The 19,539-nt window shown below is 38.5% G+C and overlaps 1 protein-coding gene across 3 annotated transcripts in view; it reads right to left on the bottom strand.

Annotated features, from left to right (window-relative positions):
- The window catches only part of G3BP1 (G3BP stress granule assembly factor 1), a 35,158-nt gene that overhangs the window by 15,164 nt on the left and 455 nt on the right, over nucleotides 1-19,539 (bottom strand). Inside the window, exons 1-5 of one of the 3 annotated variants that reach the window (XM_011226894.3) lie at nucleotides 19,137-19,515; nucleotides 7,186-7,298; nucleotides 4,346-4,427; nucleotides 3,698-3,871; nucleotides 1,234-1,324 (exon numbers count right to left, since the gene is read on the bottom strand). In XM_011226894.3, coding sequence (XP_011225196.1) covers nucleotides 1,234-1,324; nucleotides 3,698-3,871; nucleotides 4,346-4,427; nucleotides 7,186-7,280 — 442 coding nt within the window. In that variant the 5' untranslated portion in view covers nucleotides 7,281-7,298; nucleotides 19,137-19,515. Of the gene's footprint in view, nucleotides 1-1,233; nucleotides 1,325-3,697; nucleotides 3,872-4,345; nucleotides 4,428-7,185; nucleotides 7,299-19,132; nucleotides 19,516-19,539 lie in introns of those variants that run through there. The other 2 variants (XM_034656833.1, XM_002920747.4) reach the window with 2 other exon arrangements.

The following is a 19,539-nucleotide window of genomic DNA, read 5'->3' on the forward strand; positions in this document are numbered from 1 at the left end:
TCTAGCTTAAAGAATACAGTATATAATACATATACAAAATATGTGTTAACTGACCGTTTATAATATCAGTAAAGCTTCCAGTCAACTGTAGACTATTAGTAATTAAGTTTTTGTACAGTCAAAAGCTATACAGGGATTTTCAACTGTGGGGGGGGGGGTGAGTGCCCCTAAACTCCATGTTGTTCAAAGGTCAGTTTTATATTCACTTTCACAATGCTCATCATGATCAAAAAAGTAATGAGGTGGGTGGAAGTATGGGTTAAATATGTGTTGGGGATTAAGACGTGTACTTGTGATGAGCACTAGGTGTTGTACGGAAGTGTAGAATCACTTTATCTCATACACAAAACTTAAAAAAAAAGTAATGAAATAAGCGCACACACACACACACACACACACACACACACACATATATATAAATAAAGCACAGCAATTTGGTAGTTAACATGGCAAAGGCTTTTAAGGACAGAATTAAGGCTATTACAGTGTTTGGGTTAAAAACACAGGTGTCTGAGGTCATAGCGCCCATAATCCAGTGCAGGCTCTACCACCTAAGCAGCTATACAGTATCAGGCAAATTTCTTCTCTGTGTCTCAGTGCCCTAATCCATTAAATGAGAATAGTACTTAAAGTACTTATTTATAAGCCTGCTGTATTACACAATAAACATAAAGCACTTAGAATCATTTCAGCCATAGAGAAAACACTGATATACTAATTATTATTAGTGTTTAGAGACAACTTGTCATGGGTTTCTCATGTATCTGCACATCTTACAACTAAGGCAATGGCTACCCTTTCTTTCAAACATTTATGGAGCAAACAGCCTCAGAAAAATAGTGTCTCCCTCCAGGGCAAAGGGCAGATATGTTTACTGCCCATTATAAAAGATTTTTTGATTCCTTAAACTTAGGGTTCCGCCCCTATAATGCACCCCACTCCAACGCAGGTATCATCTGGACTTCGTGGTGTCCTGTGGAAATTATGACAATAATGCTTAACACTGTTGCAGTGAGTAACTACCTACTCCTGACTTAGGAGTGTTAGGTCTTCCATGAAACAGGCTAACCTATTAGCTCCAGGTAGGTTAAAAACTCAGACCCTTGCTCAGTCTTCTTGACAATTAGAAGTTATTAATGAAGAATACAGAGTATAATAAAAACATTCAAGAAACCCATACTCTCTTCAAGTCAACCTGATGCCATCAAAAATAAATTTAGACAAGTAACTTACCCTCCTGAGGCTCAGTGACAAAGCCACCAAAGACCTCATCTTGGTATCTGAAGATATCATTGTGAACGTAGAACTTATTTGCAACAGAGCCCTGAAATGCCAACAAAAACTTTTCATTTATTCAGCAGACTTTCAAAAAGCCAAATCACCCTATACCGGTGGTTCTCAACTAAGGAAAATACTGCACCACGAGAAGACATCTGGCAGTATCTGGAGAGATTTCACTTTTCACATGGGGGAGTGCAACTGATCCTATTGAGAAGAGGGCAAGGATGCTGCGAAACAACCCATAATGCACAGAACAGCCAGCCACAAGAAAATTATTCAGCCCAAAATGTTAATAACACCAAGGATGAAAAACCCTGCTCTACATTACAGCCATTAAAAACTACACTCAAGGGGCACCTGGGTGGCACAGCGGTTAAGCGTCTGCCTTCGGCTCAGGGCGTGATCCCGGCGTTATGGGATCGAGCCCCACATCAGGCTCTTCTGCTATGAGCCTGCTTCTTCCTCTCCCACTCCCCCTGCTTGTGTTCCCTCTCGCTGGCTGTCTCTATCTCTGTCGAATAAATAAATAAAAATCTTTAAAAAAAAAAAAAAAAAAAAAAACTACACTCAAATATATTGCTTCCTTAAAATACCAGCAGACAGATATCCAAACACTGGTAAAGATCTAAGTATGTAAGATGACGCACACCTCCAATCATTTTTTGAACAGTATATATTATCAATTGCAGCAGGTATTTAAAATTCCCTTAATCTGTATCCAACAATATTGATATGAGCACCCAACAGTGGTAGAGCTGAAAAGGTTTGCCCACACTAGGTAGAAGACACACTGGAATATAAATTCAACTATGTCATTAACTAGCTTGTCTCCCCATCTTAAAAAAAAATGTTACCATCCTACAGCTTTGAGTGTTAGTATTTGCTTTGAGACAGCTCATTAACAATGCATCATACTAAGATAATGTTAGATTCTTCCCCTTTAATGGGAAAAGGAACTTTAAGCAAACTGGAAACTGGTAATCATATCCCACATGATTCTTTGTATAGTCCATCAAGTTTTACACTACAGATAATCTAAGCCATCCTCTAAAACTCATGACTAAAATGAAACGTATTTTTCAAAAAGACAATCAAGTTATTCTAACAGTAAAAGGATAGGGGTTTTAGATTCATCATTCTGAACAGAAATTATCTTAAGGATAATGTTAGAGAAACATCTAATCGCTACTGAGCCATTTCCACATGCTTATGCAGATAGTCCTGACTCTATTCAGTCTGCACCAGTAAGAAAGACAGTACAAATATAATTATTCAACATAAACCTGTGGCCCTTTCATGATGAGCACGGTAACTAAGAAGAACCAGGGCTCCTTGAGGAAACAATAGATTCCAGAACAGGGGCTGGGGCTAGGGCAGGAAGAGTCCAAGATGAGCCTGAAACATCTTGGTACACGAAAGTTATAAAGTGCTCCCCTCGCCAATAACAACAGAAGCCAGCTTGAGGGAGCTCAGACTTACCAGATCTGGGACATTTTAGACATGAAGTTAATTAGTGAGTTAAATCCATTAAATAGACAAAGACTCCAAAAATAACAGCAGATATAAAGTGGAGTACTTTACTGTAAAATGTCAACTAATGAACACCAAATGATAGAAATAATCACCATTTATAACCATCACTCCAGCAAGAATGCAAAAACTACCAAAGTTTTTGCATAGTCTCAAAGACAGCAACCACAATTTACAATAAGAATAAAAATGCTAATTTCACAGTGGCAAAACATGGTGACCATCACCTTAACTAAATAATCAATTGTTAACATCACTAATAGACAGGACTGACAAAATGACATCTAGCACCTTCCTAATGTGAGGCAGTGAAAGACTAATGTGTGTATAACCTAAATCTAATCATTAAGCAATATCAGACAATTCAAACTGAGATATTCTACAAAGTACTTTGATTGTGCTCTTCAAAAATGTCAATGCCGTGAAAAGACAAAAATTAGAGAATTATTGCACATTAAAGGAGACTGAAGAGACATGACAGCTGTATTATATTACATGTAATCCTGGATTTAATCTTGAACCAGGAAAAAAAAAAATACCATAAAGGACATTATTGGGACAATCACCAAAATTTAAATATGGGCTACAGATTACTAACTGCATTAACATCAGTACTTTCTAAATTTGATAACTGTACCGTGTTATGAAGAGTATTCCTTACACTTAGGAAATGCTCACTGAAGTACCTACGGATGACCAGGCATGATGTCTCCAACCTATTTTCAAATGGTTCTGAATTAAAATGACAGGTAAACAGAAAAACTGTTGGCAGTGGTTCTAGGTAAGGAGTTTGAATTATTGTTCTATTATTATAACTTTTTTTTAAGTCTGAAGTCTCAAATGAATAGTTTTTAAAAAGATATGCATAACCTTTCTTTTTTCATACCTCAGGAGCAAGCACAAATGTCTGCATGAATCTCCTCAAAGCCTGGTTGTTATTAGAGAGCAAGCCCATCACCTGGACCACTACACCATCATTCAGAGTGGCATGAGCATCAACATGGCGAATCTTAGTGTGGCAATTGGTAAAGTTTTGTGACATCACTTTCCTATGGATCTCCTAAGGAATCAAGGCAAGAGTTAATGACGTAAAATTGACACAATCCCCAACAACAAAGAACTTCCTAATACAACACAAGTAGAGAGAATTTGCATGTTTAAATTACAAACTACACAGCCCCTACTCTAATTTGCCTTAGAACAATTCCCAATGACCACCTTGAGCTTTTTAATATTGTCCTGAATTGACATATCTAAAAAATGTTTCCAGTAAATGAATGATCCCCATGCTAAAACAAATTACCTCCTAAACAAAAAACTTTCAGAATACATCACTCAAAATGAACAAATGTGACACCACCCTAAGCTTTCCAATGGCTATCGTACTTACAGTTACTGAATACCAAAATTTCTAAAAAAGAAATAAAAAATGTGATCTTTAAATATCAGTAAATTTACTAAATATGTATCTGCCCCAATTGCATGGATTATTTTCTAGCTGCATAACAACCTACAGAAAGCTTGGGATGCTTACTTTCTGTCCATAGACAGCATCTGCTGGCTTTCCATTTGAATCCAATCCCCCATGGACATAAGAAGAGTTCTTTCCATAAAATCTGAAAAACAGAGATAATTTGTCAGTTTCAAGTAGCCTAAGACTAGATACTTACTTTTCATGTTTGGTATCCACTTGCTTCACTGACAGACTCCCGGAAGCAAGATGGGTTTTCTTTTTCATTTCTGTATGCCATCATAGATCTACCCACTTCATGTCACTCAATATTTGCTGAACGGAAATAGATTTGGTCAATGAGGCAGAACACTTTTAAGACATAAGCTCCAGATTTCAGAGAAGGATGATTGTGTTGGGAAAGATCTTGTAGTTCATGTCAGGAAGACTTCTTAGAATGAAACAGAAGTTCCTGTTTTCACTCTAGAAGAAAAGAGGCAGTTTTGATACAGGTAAGGGTATCTATACCCTCCCCATAGGCTTAGAGAGTCCTATCCTTTTATGTATCTAAGAATGCATGTGAGGGGTTTCCATTAAAAACCCAGTAACTGGGGCGCCTGGATGGCTCATTTAAGTCTGACTATTGATCTCAGCTCAGGTCTTGATCTCAGGGTCGTGAGAATTCAAGCCCCACACTGGGCTCCATGCTGGGCATGGAGCCTACTTAAAATAAAAACCCAGTAACTCATGCAGGTGAGGTTTAAGAGTAATTTTTAACAATTTCTACTGATGCATTAAGAGCTTCAAACTTTAATTCCCCATAGCTTTAATCCATCTATTCCCTCAAGTGTTTTGTTTTGTTTTTTTAAAGATTTTATTTATTTATTCGACAGAAATAGAGACAGCCAGCGAGAGAGGGAACACAAGCAGAGTGAGTGGGAGAGGAAGAAGCAGGCTCATGGCAGAGGAGCCTGATGCGGGACTCGATCCCACAACGCCGGGATCACGCCCTGAGCCGAAGGCAGACGCCCAACCGCTGTGCCACCCAGGCGCCCCTTGTTTTCACTTTAATACTGCATCAGAAAACCTGACAGACACAATCAAAGTGCCCCAACGCACAGATAACTACTAGAATTTCTTGATAACTATACTACAGGTATACAACTTTTCACAGATGAATCCATACATGTCATCCGACATCCCGATTCTACCTGCCCCGCCTGACCCACAGGTACCGCAAGTGTACCCTGCAAATTTTAAAGTTATTAAAAGGCTGCATGTCAGCCAGTGAATCAGTTCACTGCTGGCTAATCCACTTTTTATCACAGGTATACATCAGAGACACGTAAGTTCAGTTCCAGACCCATGCAATAAAAAGAATACTGAAATAAATAGAGTCAAAAAAATTTTTTGGTTTTCCAATGCATATAAAAGTTATCTCTACACTACAGTCTATTAAGTGTGCAATAGCATTTCTATAAAAAGTTTACATACCTTAATTAAAAAACACTTAATTGCTAAAAAAAAAAAAAAATGCTAACCATCACCTGAGCTTTCAGGGAGTCCTAATCTTTTTGCTGGTGGAGGGTCTTACCTCAGTCTGGATGGCTGCTGACTGATCAGGGTGGTGGATGCAGAAGTCTGGGGTGGCTATGCCAATTTCTTAAGACAACAATGAAGCTTTCCCCCATCGATTGACTCGTCCTTTCACTAACAATTTCTCTATAGCCTATGACGCTGTTTGACAGCATTTTATCCAGAGAACTTCTTTCAAAATTAGGAGTTAATCCTCTCAGTTAACCCTGACACTGTTTTAACAACTCAATCTATGTAATATCCTATCATGTTGTCATTTCAACAATCTTCACAGTGTCTTCACCAATAGATTCCATTTCAAGAAACCACTTTCTTTGCTCATCCGTAAGCAATTCCTCATCTGTTAAAGTCTCATCATGAGATCACAGCAATTCAGTCCCATCTTCAGACTCCATTTCTCATTCTAGTTCTCTTGCTATTTCTACCTCATCTGCAGTTACTTCCTCCACTGAAGTTTTGAACCCCTCAAAATCATCCATGAGGGCTGGAATCAACTTCTTCTCAACTCCTGTTCATCTTATTATTTTGACATGTTCCCACGAATCACTTCCAACAATACAAGGCTGTTTCACCTACACTGAAAATCTGTTGTGTAGTGTAGCCACTGTCATGAATTACTTAGCTAGATCTTCTGAAGAACTTGCTGCAGCTTCCACGTCAGTGCTTGCTGCTTCACCTTGCACTTTTATTTTATGGAGACAGCTTCTTCCCTTAAACCTATACCATTTGCATTGAAGTTTCCCCAATTTTTAAAAACATCAACACAAAAATATTATTACGGGAATATCTTCAACACATTCTTACTAAATATTCATGATTCACCAAAAAACAGCACAAAAAAAACAGAAACAAAAGCATAAATACTATACCTTTACATTTTCAGACACTATTTAATGTGTAAGTTTAGATAACTTAGTCTAATTTCTTTCTACTTGTATATTCTATTTAAAATTATAATTTTAGGGACACCTGGGCAACTCAGTCAATTAAGCATTTGACTCTTGATTTCAGCCTAGGTCATGATCTCAGGGATAGTCCTACCAATAGGCTGGACACTCAGCAGGGAATCTGCTCGAGATTCTCTCCCTCACCCTCTGCCCCTCCCCTTGCTAGCGCATGTGCATGCTCACTCTCTCAAATAAATCTTTAAAAATCTTTTAAAAAAATAAAATTATAATTTTAACAGAAATCATTTACTGGTTCTTAGGTACCAAGCCCTATTATGCAACACCCTACAAAGAGCATGATGCATAAGAGACTCTAAAAGTATTAAGTACCCACATGCTAAAAAACTTCAGATGATGCAGGGCAAAAAAAAAACGTTTTACCTGTGTAGCATGTCTGGGGCCTGGTTCAGCAGCGTGTAATACTGTCTCACAAATTCCCGCCCGACCAGCAGGGGACTAGGCTTCTCCATAACCATTGCTTTGGTCAATTCAACCTGGAAAAAAAAAGTCAACTATGTTCAATGTGAAATACCAAGTACAACGGGGGAAAGTGGCAGGGGAGAAAACTGAATCATTTAAAACCAACTCAAAGTAATAAGACAAGGCACATCAACAGTTTTTGGTTTTAAAAAATAAAGACCATAAGAACAAATAAAACCCACACAGACCAGGTGAGATTTTTAGTTAAATTTATTGCAACAAGTTGAATGGCGGGGGGGGGGGGTTCATGGTAAAGAATTCATCATTATTCCCAATTTCTTTAAAATGAATATAAGAACATCAAAGGTCCATGTTTCCAGCATGCACCCTATCGTAACTTCTCTGTATTTTTAAACCCAATTAAGAGTGTTCCAGTTCTAAGATTCCAAACACAATCTCATTTGTGGCAATATTAGATTCAAAGGTGATAAATAAATATAGTTTTGACACATAGGCACATATGAACACGTTTTTAGTCAAACTAAATCAGGAAAATTTTTATTACCTTTAATAGAGAACCACAAAATCTAAAAATTCTAAGCTTACTTTATGATGAAACCAAAAATAATCTGGAAATGGGCGACTTAAAATGTTTTTACTCAACAAAATGATCTTAACGTTTCAAAATCATGATGATTTAAAGTTAGTATCTTTAGGGGCGCCTGGGTAGCACAGTCGTTAAGCGTCTGCCTTCAGCTCAGGGCATGATCCCAGCATTCTGGGATCGAGCCCCACATCAGGATTCTCAACTAGGAGCCTGCTTCTTCCTCTCCCAATCCCCCTGCCTGTGTTCCCTCTCTCGCTGGCTGTGTCTCTCTGTCAAATAAATAAATAAAACCTTTTTAAAAAATTAAAATTAAAAAAAAATAAAGTTAGTATCTTTAGTATCTTTGAATATTAAAGGAGGTGGCGCACAGTAAGTCCTCAATTACTGTCAGTTATCAAAATAAAACTTTTTGGAAAAAATATTTGGCATGAGATAATTCAACTTTTCATTTGAGGAGATAATTATCCTGAAGTTAAACATACAGGCAAACAGACAGACATGTACAGATCAATTACAGTATAAAAGGCAAGAAATTTTACTTCAGTTTTCTCAAACGATGGGCAAAACAGACTGGTCAATTCTCAACAATTTGTGGAGATCTGTTTATCCTTATCTAGTACATTTGCATTATTCTTCACCAAAACCTAAGAAATTAGTTCAAGTAATTTGGTCTGTATTTTCTCCAGATTACAGGCACTAGACCAATACAGAATACCTTCCCAGTCATACTGGAGAGTAGTTTACCTGCAGGCACGGTTAAGAGAATATCAATAACAAGACTCTGGATCTTGAGTCTTAAACTAATGCACTTAGACTACGGCAGAATGAGAAATTGTTGTTTTCCTTTCGTGGTTTAGTCTTAAAAAAAAAAAGATAATTTCAGATGTTCTTACTGATCCTAAATTTTTCAGAACTTCAAAGTTATAGTTGGACACTAGAAGATATGAACAGTCATCTAGCTTGTGGTTTTCAAGTTTTAAGATTTCCCATTACTTTATTTAAACCACAGCAACTGCACTTTTTTATGTATTACAGTTCCCATATAAATTTTTCCTTTCTTTGGGCTTAGCTACGGTCTTCGAAAATCACTAACATCTGACCCAACCTCAAATAAAAGGAAAAATCCAATGCGATTCCATCACATTCCCAGATCTCACAACTAGTTTCACAAATGGAAGACACCTCTCCCAAATCCACAGAAACTGGTAGTTAATCTCACCTTCACACCATTAAACTGTACTTGCATATTTTCTGATACAAAGAGGCTGAACAGAAAGCTTTGATTCCCTCTATTATCCAAAATATTTAATACATCAACAATATAAAAAGCAATTTAAAGGGAACCTTCACAATGGGACAGATCAAAGAAAACAGTGCACATTAAGCAATCCCCTATTTTTCTATTGTAGTTGCACTCACTTGAGTACCGTCTGCTCTTATTTCCCAGTCAGTACTACAAATGTGATTACTAGACCAGTAACATCAACCTAACTGGATCCTTTGATGCTGCCAAGTAGTATCATTAGAATATAAATTACGAAAAATCATTTTACCAATACTACTTTCTCATACCCAATATTCCTATGCAATGATAAAAATCCTCTAGATTATATATCACAGGTAAGAAAAATTACAATCTGTAGACCACCTCTAGAACTTCTCTTTTCCCTTTCTTCGAGATTACCTATATAATTCAAATTAAAAGAATAAAGAAAGCTCATTTTGGTTTGATTACACCATTATAAATATTTTATTTCAGGTCATCCCCCTAAAGCCAAGAAAAAAGTAAAGCTAAATATTTATATGCTAAATTGATCTTCATCTCATTTGTGGATTTTTCTTAAATTATTAATTCTGAAGCCAATACTAAAATCCATATCATTTACCAAGTTTCCAACATTTTCTTTATTAATGGTTTAATATAATTGAATATTTTAGGTTCTCAATTAGCATTTATTATTTTTTCCAAATAGATGGTACTTTATTTAGGGCTGAAATTTTCAACTTCAGAAACATGCAATAGCTATGTTGAAACCAAATTTTCAATACTCTCCTACTCGAGTTACAAGTTTTAATGACTGTCATCAGCATTGCCTTAAATACCCTTGCAGCCTCCTAAGGCTTATATTTACACTACAAGCACTGTATAATTCCATTAAAGTAGCAGCTCTGGCTCTTAGCAGTCTCTCCTTTAGCTCTTCTATAATAGGGTCCAACGAATTCAAAAGGAAATAATAGCACTATTTAAAAAGAATATTCCTGTCAAAAAAAGAAAAGAAAACTAATCCTATCAATTATGTATCAATAAAACAAAAAAATAACATTCCATGTAACTAAATATGCACGGCATTAAAAAGAAACTATATCGTTTCACTGCTAAAAAAAAAAGACTGATTTCTAAATTAAAACAGCCAAAAATTTCAAGAATTCTACATTAGTCAAGGTCAAATAAAACATTTTGAAAAAAGAATGAATGCAAGCTTCTTCCCAAATGTTAGGTTTCTTAAGAGAGACCATTTCTTATATAACTTTCTGTCCCCAAAACTTAAGTGTCTGACAAAAAATAGAAATAAAGTTTTCTCTCGATCAACATTCTCACACAAAGATGAGAATTCTATACAAGCAAAAATGGACTTCTGATCATCCCTCTGTTAGGTTTTTCAGAAGTTAGATGAAGATAACAGACACAACACTGTTTCTTTAATGACTAAGAAAAGGCCCAAGAGAAAAGTAACCTAAGGTGCTACAAACCAGAAAGTAGTTGCCTGAGAGGGACGTGACTGGAAAGGCCCACAGGGAAACTGAGGGAGGGGAGTGGGAGGGGGTGGGTTAGAGAAATGTATGTAAAGTTAACCCTCAAATACCCACCCAACCCACAGTTGAAAATCCACGTAACCTGTGACTCCCCAAAAACTTAGCCTACTGCTGACCAGAAGCCTTACCAGTTAACAAACGATACATGTTTTGTATGTTACATGTATTATATACTGTATTCTTACAATAAAGCTAGAGAAAGGAAAATATTAAGAAAATCATAAAGAGACATTACTACATTTCCAGCATCATTCTGCATTTAAAAAAAAAAAATCCATATACAAGTGGACCCCAGAGTTCAAATTCTTCTTGTTCAAGAGTCAACTGTTCTGGGGCGCCTGGGTGGCACAGCAGTTAAGCGTCTGCCTTCGGGTCAGGGCGTGATCCCGGCGTTACGGGATCGAGCCCCACGTCAGGCTCTTCCACTATGAGCCTGCTTCCTCCTCTCCCACTCCCCCTGCTTGTGTTCCCTCTCTCGGGCTGTCTCTATCTCTGTGGAATAAATAAATAAAATCTTTAAAAAAAAAAAAAAAAGAGTCAACTGTTCTGGGGTAATGATTATAAATATTCAATAGGAAAACCTTTTCAAGCTGAGTCCTTAAATTCTATGATTTCATCGTTTGTAAATTACACCTCCAAAATTCTATATAAAAAATGTTTTCAGGGATGTCTGGGTGGCTCAGTTGGTTAAGCGTCCAACTCTTGATTTTGGCTCAGGTCATGCCCTCAGGGTGGTGATATTGAGGCCCACATCAGGCTCCCCACTCAGTGCAGGGTCTGCTTGAGATTCTCTCCCTCTGCCCTTCCCCTCCCTCTGATAAATAAATAAAATTTAAAAAAGAAAAATCCTTAAAGAGGAAAAGACACTGAACATGACCTTCAGTTTACCAGTTTTCACTGAACCACCCAAATCTAAGGCAAATCTAAAACTGAGGGCTCTAGTGTAGAACAGTGAAAAAGTATTTGAAATGCAATAAAAAGAACCCCCCCAATTTTCTTTAACCAATTCTCACTGTGAAAAATTCTCCAACATCATTCACTTGCTGTGCTCCTGGGCTAGTAACTTAATCTCTGTGCCCCCAGTTTTTTCATCTGTAAAACTGAAATCATGAACTGCAAAAATTGTCTATTAAATAGTAAGCACTGAATGTTAGCTGTTACTACTATTAATATAATTATTAACTAACTCTAATTAAGGAAAGCATTTCCACATTCCACCCTTTTCTGTCCCCAGAAGACTATTTAAGTACTCTGCTAGCAGTACTAAAATAAAGGATTCCTGTGAGAGTAAGAATTTTTGTACAGAGTACCTTGGATTATAGAAGCCCAAGCACTTAATGTAACACTAACTTTTCAGAGAACTTCTAAGTTGGCTTTATAATTTTTTCAAGATTTTATTAATTTGACAGAGAAGAGAGAGCATGCACAAGCAGGCAGAGGGGCAGGCAGAGGGAGAGAGAGAAGCAGCAGGTTCCCTGCTAAGCAGAGAGCCCAACATGGGGCTCAATCCCAGGACCCTGGGATCATGACCTGAGCTGAAGGCAGATGCTTAACAGACTGAGCCACCCAGGCACCCCTAGACTTTATGATTGTTGTAGTCCCATCTATGAATGTTACATAGGAAGACTTGCCTTGCCTGTGCGCTCACAGGATTAACTGGCCAAACTGTAAAACCAAATCAAGTGCACACCTTAATATCTTAACCTTTAAAACATGCATCATGAAGCTACAATAGTCTTAGGTATGTGCATGCTGTTAGGTATAAAAATTTCTGCTCTTTTTTTTTTTTAAGATTTTATTTACTTATTTCTGAGAGAGAGAGAGCACAAGCAGGGGGAGCAGAAGGCAGAAGGAGCCTGATGCAGGACTCAATCCCAGAGTCATGGCCTGAGCCAAAGGCAGACACCTAACCAACTGAGCCACCCAGGTGTCCCTTCTGCTCTTTTTAAAAATTAAACAAAGCAATGATCCCAGGGTCCTGGGATCGAATCCCACACTGGGTTCCTTGCTCAGCGGGGAGCCTGCTTCTTCCTCTGCCTGCCACTCCCCTGGCTTGTGAGACGTGTCTCTGACAAATCTAAAAAAAAATACAAATTAAGATTAAACAAAGCATTTAAGTTCTATTTTTCTTTTAAATGACGCTATTTTATTGTTGTAGGTAAACAAGTTTGTTGAACTGAAAGATTTCTGAAACAATCTTTACTCATCAAAGCCATGAGGAATATTTCTCTTGAGAAAAGCTACTAAAAAGTAAGTCAAAATGTTCATCTAACTTTATTCCCAATACTAGCAAACTAAAAATAGAGCACTAACCACTTTTTTCTCCCTGGGAAGGGTTAACTTTATATTATGGAACTGTCCATGCAAAAATTATATTAAAAAATAACAAGGTGTAAATATACAAAACAAACAATAGATATAAAAACATACATAAATGAAAGGTATAAAAAGTACTCACCTTTGCACTGTTATGGAAAGTTATGTTCTATGTAATTTATACAATGGAATGGTATGTTAAAAACAATAAAATTCATACACCTCTGTATTGCTGGAATGTCCTGGGGAGAAGGTGCATTATTTTCAAAAAAAAAAGAAAAATGCAATGAAGGGTACCAACATCCAGTAACTAGTGGCATGTTATCTTACATATTTCAGCTCTCTTGAACAGATCTTTAAAATGGTAGACTTATAATTCCATAAACTAACTCCACTCTGTGATTTTAATTAGTATGAGTAGGATACTTCCATAAATCTGAGGACCATACAACATCTCCCTGTAATTTACTAGCAGCTGGTATGGATGATCCAATTTCAAATTTTTCATGTGCAGGAAGTTTTATCCAGTTACTTTCTCAGAACATTCAGGGCTAAGGTCCAAGAGCTAAGCATTCTCCTAAAAAGCTCGTAGTTTCACCTTCAAATTGGGCTTCAATATCTACTTACTTTGCTTTTTTAAAGGACTGTATCAGAATACTTTCTGTTGAAGTTTTCCAATTGTAGAAAGAATTCACTTTTGGCTTGTAACACTTATCATTTTTCCAACAGTACCATTTTGTGTTGGCATTCAGATCCCTCAGAGCAAAAAATGAAAGCATGATGAAGGTACAGTACAGAAAAAAAAAAATGTCTGAGGCAACAGAATCAATTATTAGTTGCCTACATGGAATGAAAAGTGTAATTTTCATCCTTTTCTTACCTAATTTGAAAAGCACATAACATCATCAATAAATGTTATTCTAAAATAACATTCAATGGAAATGTCCACGATCGCTCACAGATTAACATAATCACTGATTTATTTTTTTGTGGACTGACCCTGATTTCTGAAATACTCTTAAATTTCAAAATGTCTATTTAATCCCAATTACTAGATTGCATGACAACTTTAAAGAAATTTCCATCAATAACTTTGCTAAAGTTCACAAAGAATGTTAAGTGTGCTTCCTTTAACTGAGTCTAAAAGGCTGTGAGCATTTACGTTCCAAGAGCAGGGGAGCATGAAGACCAACCACAATCCACCTGAATTAACAGTAGAGCTTACTCTGGCAAAATTGATGATTTCGGGGTTACGGAATCCAGCCGAGAGTCGGTCTTCCATTCAGTCTCCTCTCTGGCTAAGTGCGGAGTCTGTTTGAGATTCTTTCTCCCTCTCCTTTTACCCCTCCCCTGCACTCACGCATGCTCTAAATAAATAAATCTTTAAAAATAAATTTAAAAATTTTTAAAGAAAATTAAAATCTATCATCTCTCACAAAAGAGCTCCAGAGGTATTAAAATATCAGTAAATACATGGACTGCCTGGGTGGCTCAGTTGGTTAAGTGTCTGCCTTCAACTCAGGCAACGATCCTGGGGTCCTGGGATTGAGCCCTGTATAGGGCTCCCTGCTCAGCGGGGAGCCTGATTCTCCCTCTCCTCCCAGCCAGGGCTCTCTCTCGATATCTCTCTCTCAAATAAAATCTTTAAAAAATATATATCAGTCAATATCAAACGCAGGCATGGAAGTCAGGAAGAGAACCTGTGAAACTGAAGGGAGTGTCAACTGCTACCACTGCAGTGAAGAACAATTTTGCAGTTATCTAATAAAATCCAAAATGTTCCAATGAATCCAGCAATTCTCTTCTACATGTATATACGAGAAACTCACCCACGTGCACAAGACTGACTGAGAAATGAACTGCCACCTTATTTCTAAAACTACAACAACTTATGTCTGTCAAACGGAAAATGGACTAAATTGCAGTTTATGCATATCATTCAAACCTCTGTATCTAAGATAATCATATGGGGCACTTAAAAGATTAAAAAGCAGTACTATTTATGTCAGGTTAACTGGAGTGAATTAGGGCTGTCCCTGGAAAACCAAGACATAAAGTCATCCTATTTATAGCAATCAAAGTCAGCATGAAATAGATCTCAAAAACAATACTAAAATGAGAAGTCAGTTGCTGAATATGTACTGTATGCTTTTGAACATGTTTAGAAGTGTTTTTAGTATATACAAAAACATCAGATATTGTTCATAGGTACATTTTTAAAATAGTCTAGATGTAAAAACAGACAAATAGATCCACAGAACAGAACAGTTATGAGATATACTGACACATAAATGGAAAACTGGGATTTTCAACATTAAGTGCAGATAATTCAACAGAAAAAGGATACTCTGTTCAACAACTGGTGGAACAATTACACATCCATATATAGGGAAAAAATGAGCCTCACTTCATACATCACATCATATTAAAATTTAACTCAATGGGGTGCCTGGGTGGCTCAGTCAGTTAAGTGGCTGACTTCAGCTCAGGTCATGATCTCAAGGTCCTGGGATTGCATCCCAAGAGCCCGGTGAGTCACCCAGCAGGGAGTCTGCTTGTCCCTCTGTCCTTCCCCCATGCCCATGCACTCACTCGTTCATATCACCATCACTGGATCTACCGCTCAATCTACTTTCTAAATTCTTCACATTTATCACCTGTCATTTCCCTTCAAAATTCTCCGTTGTAGCTCCTTGGAGAAATGGTTGACTCTAGGGCTGGGAGAGGCAAAATACAAGGTGAGCCTTAAATGCCTGATTAAGAAAATGCTTTTAAAAAAAAAAAACAAAACAAAACAGGGGACCATTAAAAGGACACAAGGACCAAAACTGGAACAACGTGAGCAATAAGTAAAAAAGCAAAGCTAGATAACACTGGATTAAAACCCAAGAATAAAATATCCATGACTTCATACATAGATGAGGCAGTATTGTGCAAGCTCAGTCCACAAGAGGGTATACTTGAGGAACAGCCTAAAAAAGCCTGGAAGTTAAATAGTTGTCACACTCATACCCTCCAGACTCTGAATCTTTCTGACTTTTTTGAATAAGAAAATGAGTTTCGGAGCTTCAGTTCTCTTAATAAGCAAAAACATAAGAATACTAAGCTATGTAAGAGCACTTATAGAAGATAAAAGGGCTATACAAATACACAATGATGCTGTTACACACCCACTTAAATTAACAGCACCAAGGATGACATCCCTACAGAGTAGAAGTCTGTCCCATCTAGGAAGCCCCTTCTCTGACCCACCTCTAACATTTACTTTAATAATTATTAAATACCTGGGGCACCTGGATGGCTCAGTCAGTTAAGTGGCTGACTCTCAGGTTTTGGCTCAGGTCCTGATCTCAAGACTGTGAGATCAAGCCTGAATGGGGCTCCACTCACTGGAGTCTGCTTGTGACTCTCTCTCCTTCCCCCCTCCCCCCCCACCCCCCCAAGCTCACTGGCATTCTCTCTCTAAAGTAAATCTCTAAAAAATTATTATTAAATAACTGAATGAAATACAGCAAGCTGAACAGCTAAATATTACATGATTGACTGCCAGAGGACAAAAGGAGAAATCAAAGTCATCTAAAGACATTTACTAAGGCCACAACCTGTAAAAATTTTTTGAATTATTTTGTTTTATAAAGCCCCCTCTTCATGTGCAGATTATTCCTAGCTCTTTACCATATCACCTGGCTTGCAATTCAGCCTTCCCCACCAAGGCCAAACAGGGTGTCCAAAAATACTTAAATAAAAAAGGAAAAAGCTGATTTTTGATATTTAAAAACATATAAACCTAATTAACCACCAGTGTGACCACCAACTACAAGTGAGACTACAATTGTTGAGTCTACATTTAACTCCATGGCTGGAAGGACAGTGTTGCAACTAAAGGTTTTTCCCACGGTGGGGGGGGGGGGGGGGGAAGGGNNGGGGGGGGGGGGGGGGGGGAGTAAGAGAGCATTTTTTTTAAACCCACCTACTCCAACAATTCTCTCCCTCTGCAAACGAATATATAATGCATATCTGAATTCTAAAATATCATTTTTAAAAAATCTAATACAAAATCTTGAAAGATCATAGAGGTAATTTTATTAAGCTGGCAAAAAAAATTGGTTTCTGTCACAAATTCAGGCTTTATATTAAATTTCATCTTTTAACATTGCCCCATCCACCCTATGAACCACATACAATTCACAAACCTATAAAAACCTAAACTAACCTCTACCCTTTACTTTCAAGGCAAAGTAAGACAAGTAAAATAATGAAAATTACAAGAAAAATAACTACTGCGAAAAAGGTCAGCAACCATTACCAAATCTTCTGATGCACCCTTAGCAGACTGTCAGCTGAGAAGAGCAAACTGAATGTGAGTTAAATAAAGAACAAAGACTGCCTATTTTTCTATCAGTCAGAAGTACAAAAACTTAGAAAGGATTTAACAATAACAAAAGTAACCTGACTTGGCTGGGCAGAAGGAAAGCACACCAGTCTTCTATTATTACAATCTGCTTCATTTGTTCTTAATAAATGCATGCACAAGAGATATGCCAGGCTACTAACTGTAAAGTACCAGTTTTCAAATTCCTACCCAACTGATAACCACTCGTCTGAGGGAAAGAACAGGCTAAAAAATATTTGAAAGGGAATCAAAGTTCTCTCTCAATTAATGCACAAGGAAATTTCATTCTGATATATTTTACTCCGAGCAATAACACCATTAGCTAGACTCCAAGTTAACAGTTTAAACGTATGTCATTACCTTCTAAAATTTGAAACCTAAAATGCTAATAACTCAATAAGGTAACGCAGTCTAAATAAATGTAACTAGAATTGCTACATGAAGGCACGTTCTAAGTAAAACAATGTTATATTCTAAAGCAATCTGTTATTTATGGCAACACCAACTAAAGAACCTGGGCCATACAGTATTTTGATCCTTTATTGCTACTTTCTGTTAAGAAACATGGAAAGTACTGGGTGTAAATGGAAACACTTACAAATACTAAGCTTCCTTGTAGTTTTTAATTTACTTGCAAGGATGGCAATATTGTGTTCCTCTGACTGCAAAAACTTCTTAAAAGACTAATCCTAAAGGCTCTTTAAAAAAAAAAAAAGGTTGAAAGCCATTCCAAGAAAATTAGTTCAGAAGAGCTAGTGCCAAAACTTACTAGTTTTATCTCAAGACATTTGTGGTGTCAAGTAATGGTGTGGACCTGCAACGATTTTATAAAGCCAGGGAGCATACTGGCTTTTAAAAATCGCAAATACATGCTTGTCTTTGACGGTATCTTCCATACTCAAATATACACAGGAGCCTAAACAGTAAACGCGAAATAAATGAACTGAATGTAGAGAGAGAATGAAGAGAGAGGCTTTCATCCACAGAAGATCCCGACTGCCCTAAGGGCAAGATCTCCTGCACACCTCAGTCACCCGTAATTCACCTAGCATAAGCTCCAGTGGTTAAATTTATATTTTAACTGGTCACCATCCTTTCCATCCCAACTTCACATTTCAACCCACACATGCGGGCGAGATCTGAAACTCATCGCTCTGACCCGCATTTTCTCCAACTACAAAACGAGGAAGTTAAACTATCTTCCCGAAGGTCTTTCTCAAGAGTCTGCCCCGGTTAAGAAAAGACGAAAAAGGTTTCAAGGTCTAAGAGCACAGCCTAACTCGCGGCTGCCGAGAATTCTGCCCCATCCCGCCCTGAGCATCAAAACGGAGGAGGAACACCGTCCACGTTCATTTGCACTTATTCGTCTTTTTCTCTACTTTTTCCGGAAGCTCTGCGGGCGGCACATCCATCAGCTCTCCGTGCGAACACACACAGAAAGGAAGCCTAAAGCCCTTCGTGTCCTTTGTCACAACCCCACTTCCAAGCCGCGTCTCCCTGGAAGCCCACAAGTGGCTCAAACACAAATGCCGCCGCACGCTGCCCCGCAGCTGGCCTCCCTGGGCTGATGCTGCTGCCCCCGGGGACCCGTGCTCCGGTAGCAACGGCGCCCTGGAGCTGCGCAGGGCGCTGGCACAAGGACGGAAACAGGCTGGGGGCCTAGCAGTCACACGGCCTGGGTTCCACCCGATAGCGGCCTCTTACCGTCGGCGTGCCTTTGACTACGTCTCTGCACCTCTGGGTGTCCGAATCCACTGTAAAAAAGAAAATCGCCGTACCTACCTCGCCGGGCCGTTGTGGAATTACAGAAAGCCACACAAGTTGTTCAGCACAGTGCCTGGCACACAGCGAGGACTCAGAAAAAAACAGTAATTATTACTTCCACTCATCCGTGCCTTCGCTGCTCCCCCTTTACTCCCTGTAAAAGCTGCACTTCTGCTTCCCGAGCCAAAAACCTCCTCGCGTTTTCTGGTCCCCCGCCGCTAAATAAGTGCCTCCTCCGGTCCGGGCCAAGCTGGAGAACCTCGCCGGGGCAGGAAAGGCTCTGCGGGCGCGCGGAGAGGAGGGAGACGGGCGGGAAAGGCCGGCGAGCGGGCCGCGCGGGGCCCGGGTTCCCGAGATCGCCCTGGGGCCCGGGCGGCGGCCGCGGCTCGCTCTCGCCCCGCGCGGCCGTTGGGCGTGGCAC

The sequence above is a fragment of the Ailuropoda melanoleuca genome, chromosome 3 (assembly GCF_002007445.2).
Source record: "Ailuropoda melanoleuca isolate Jingjing chromosome 3, ASM200744v2, whole genome shotgun sequence".
NCBI classification, from domain to species: Eukaryota; Metazoa; Chordata; class Mammalia; order Carnivora; family Ursidae; genus Ailuropoda; species Ailuropoda melanoleuca.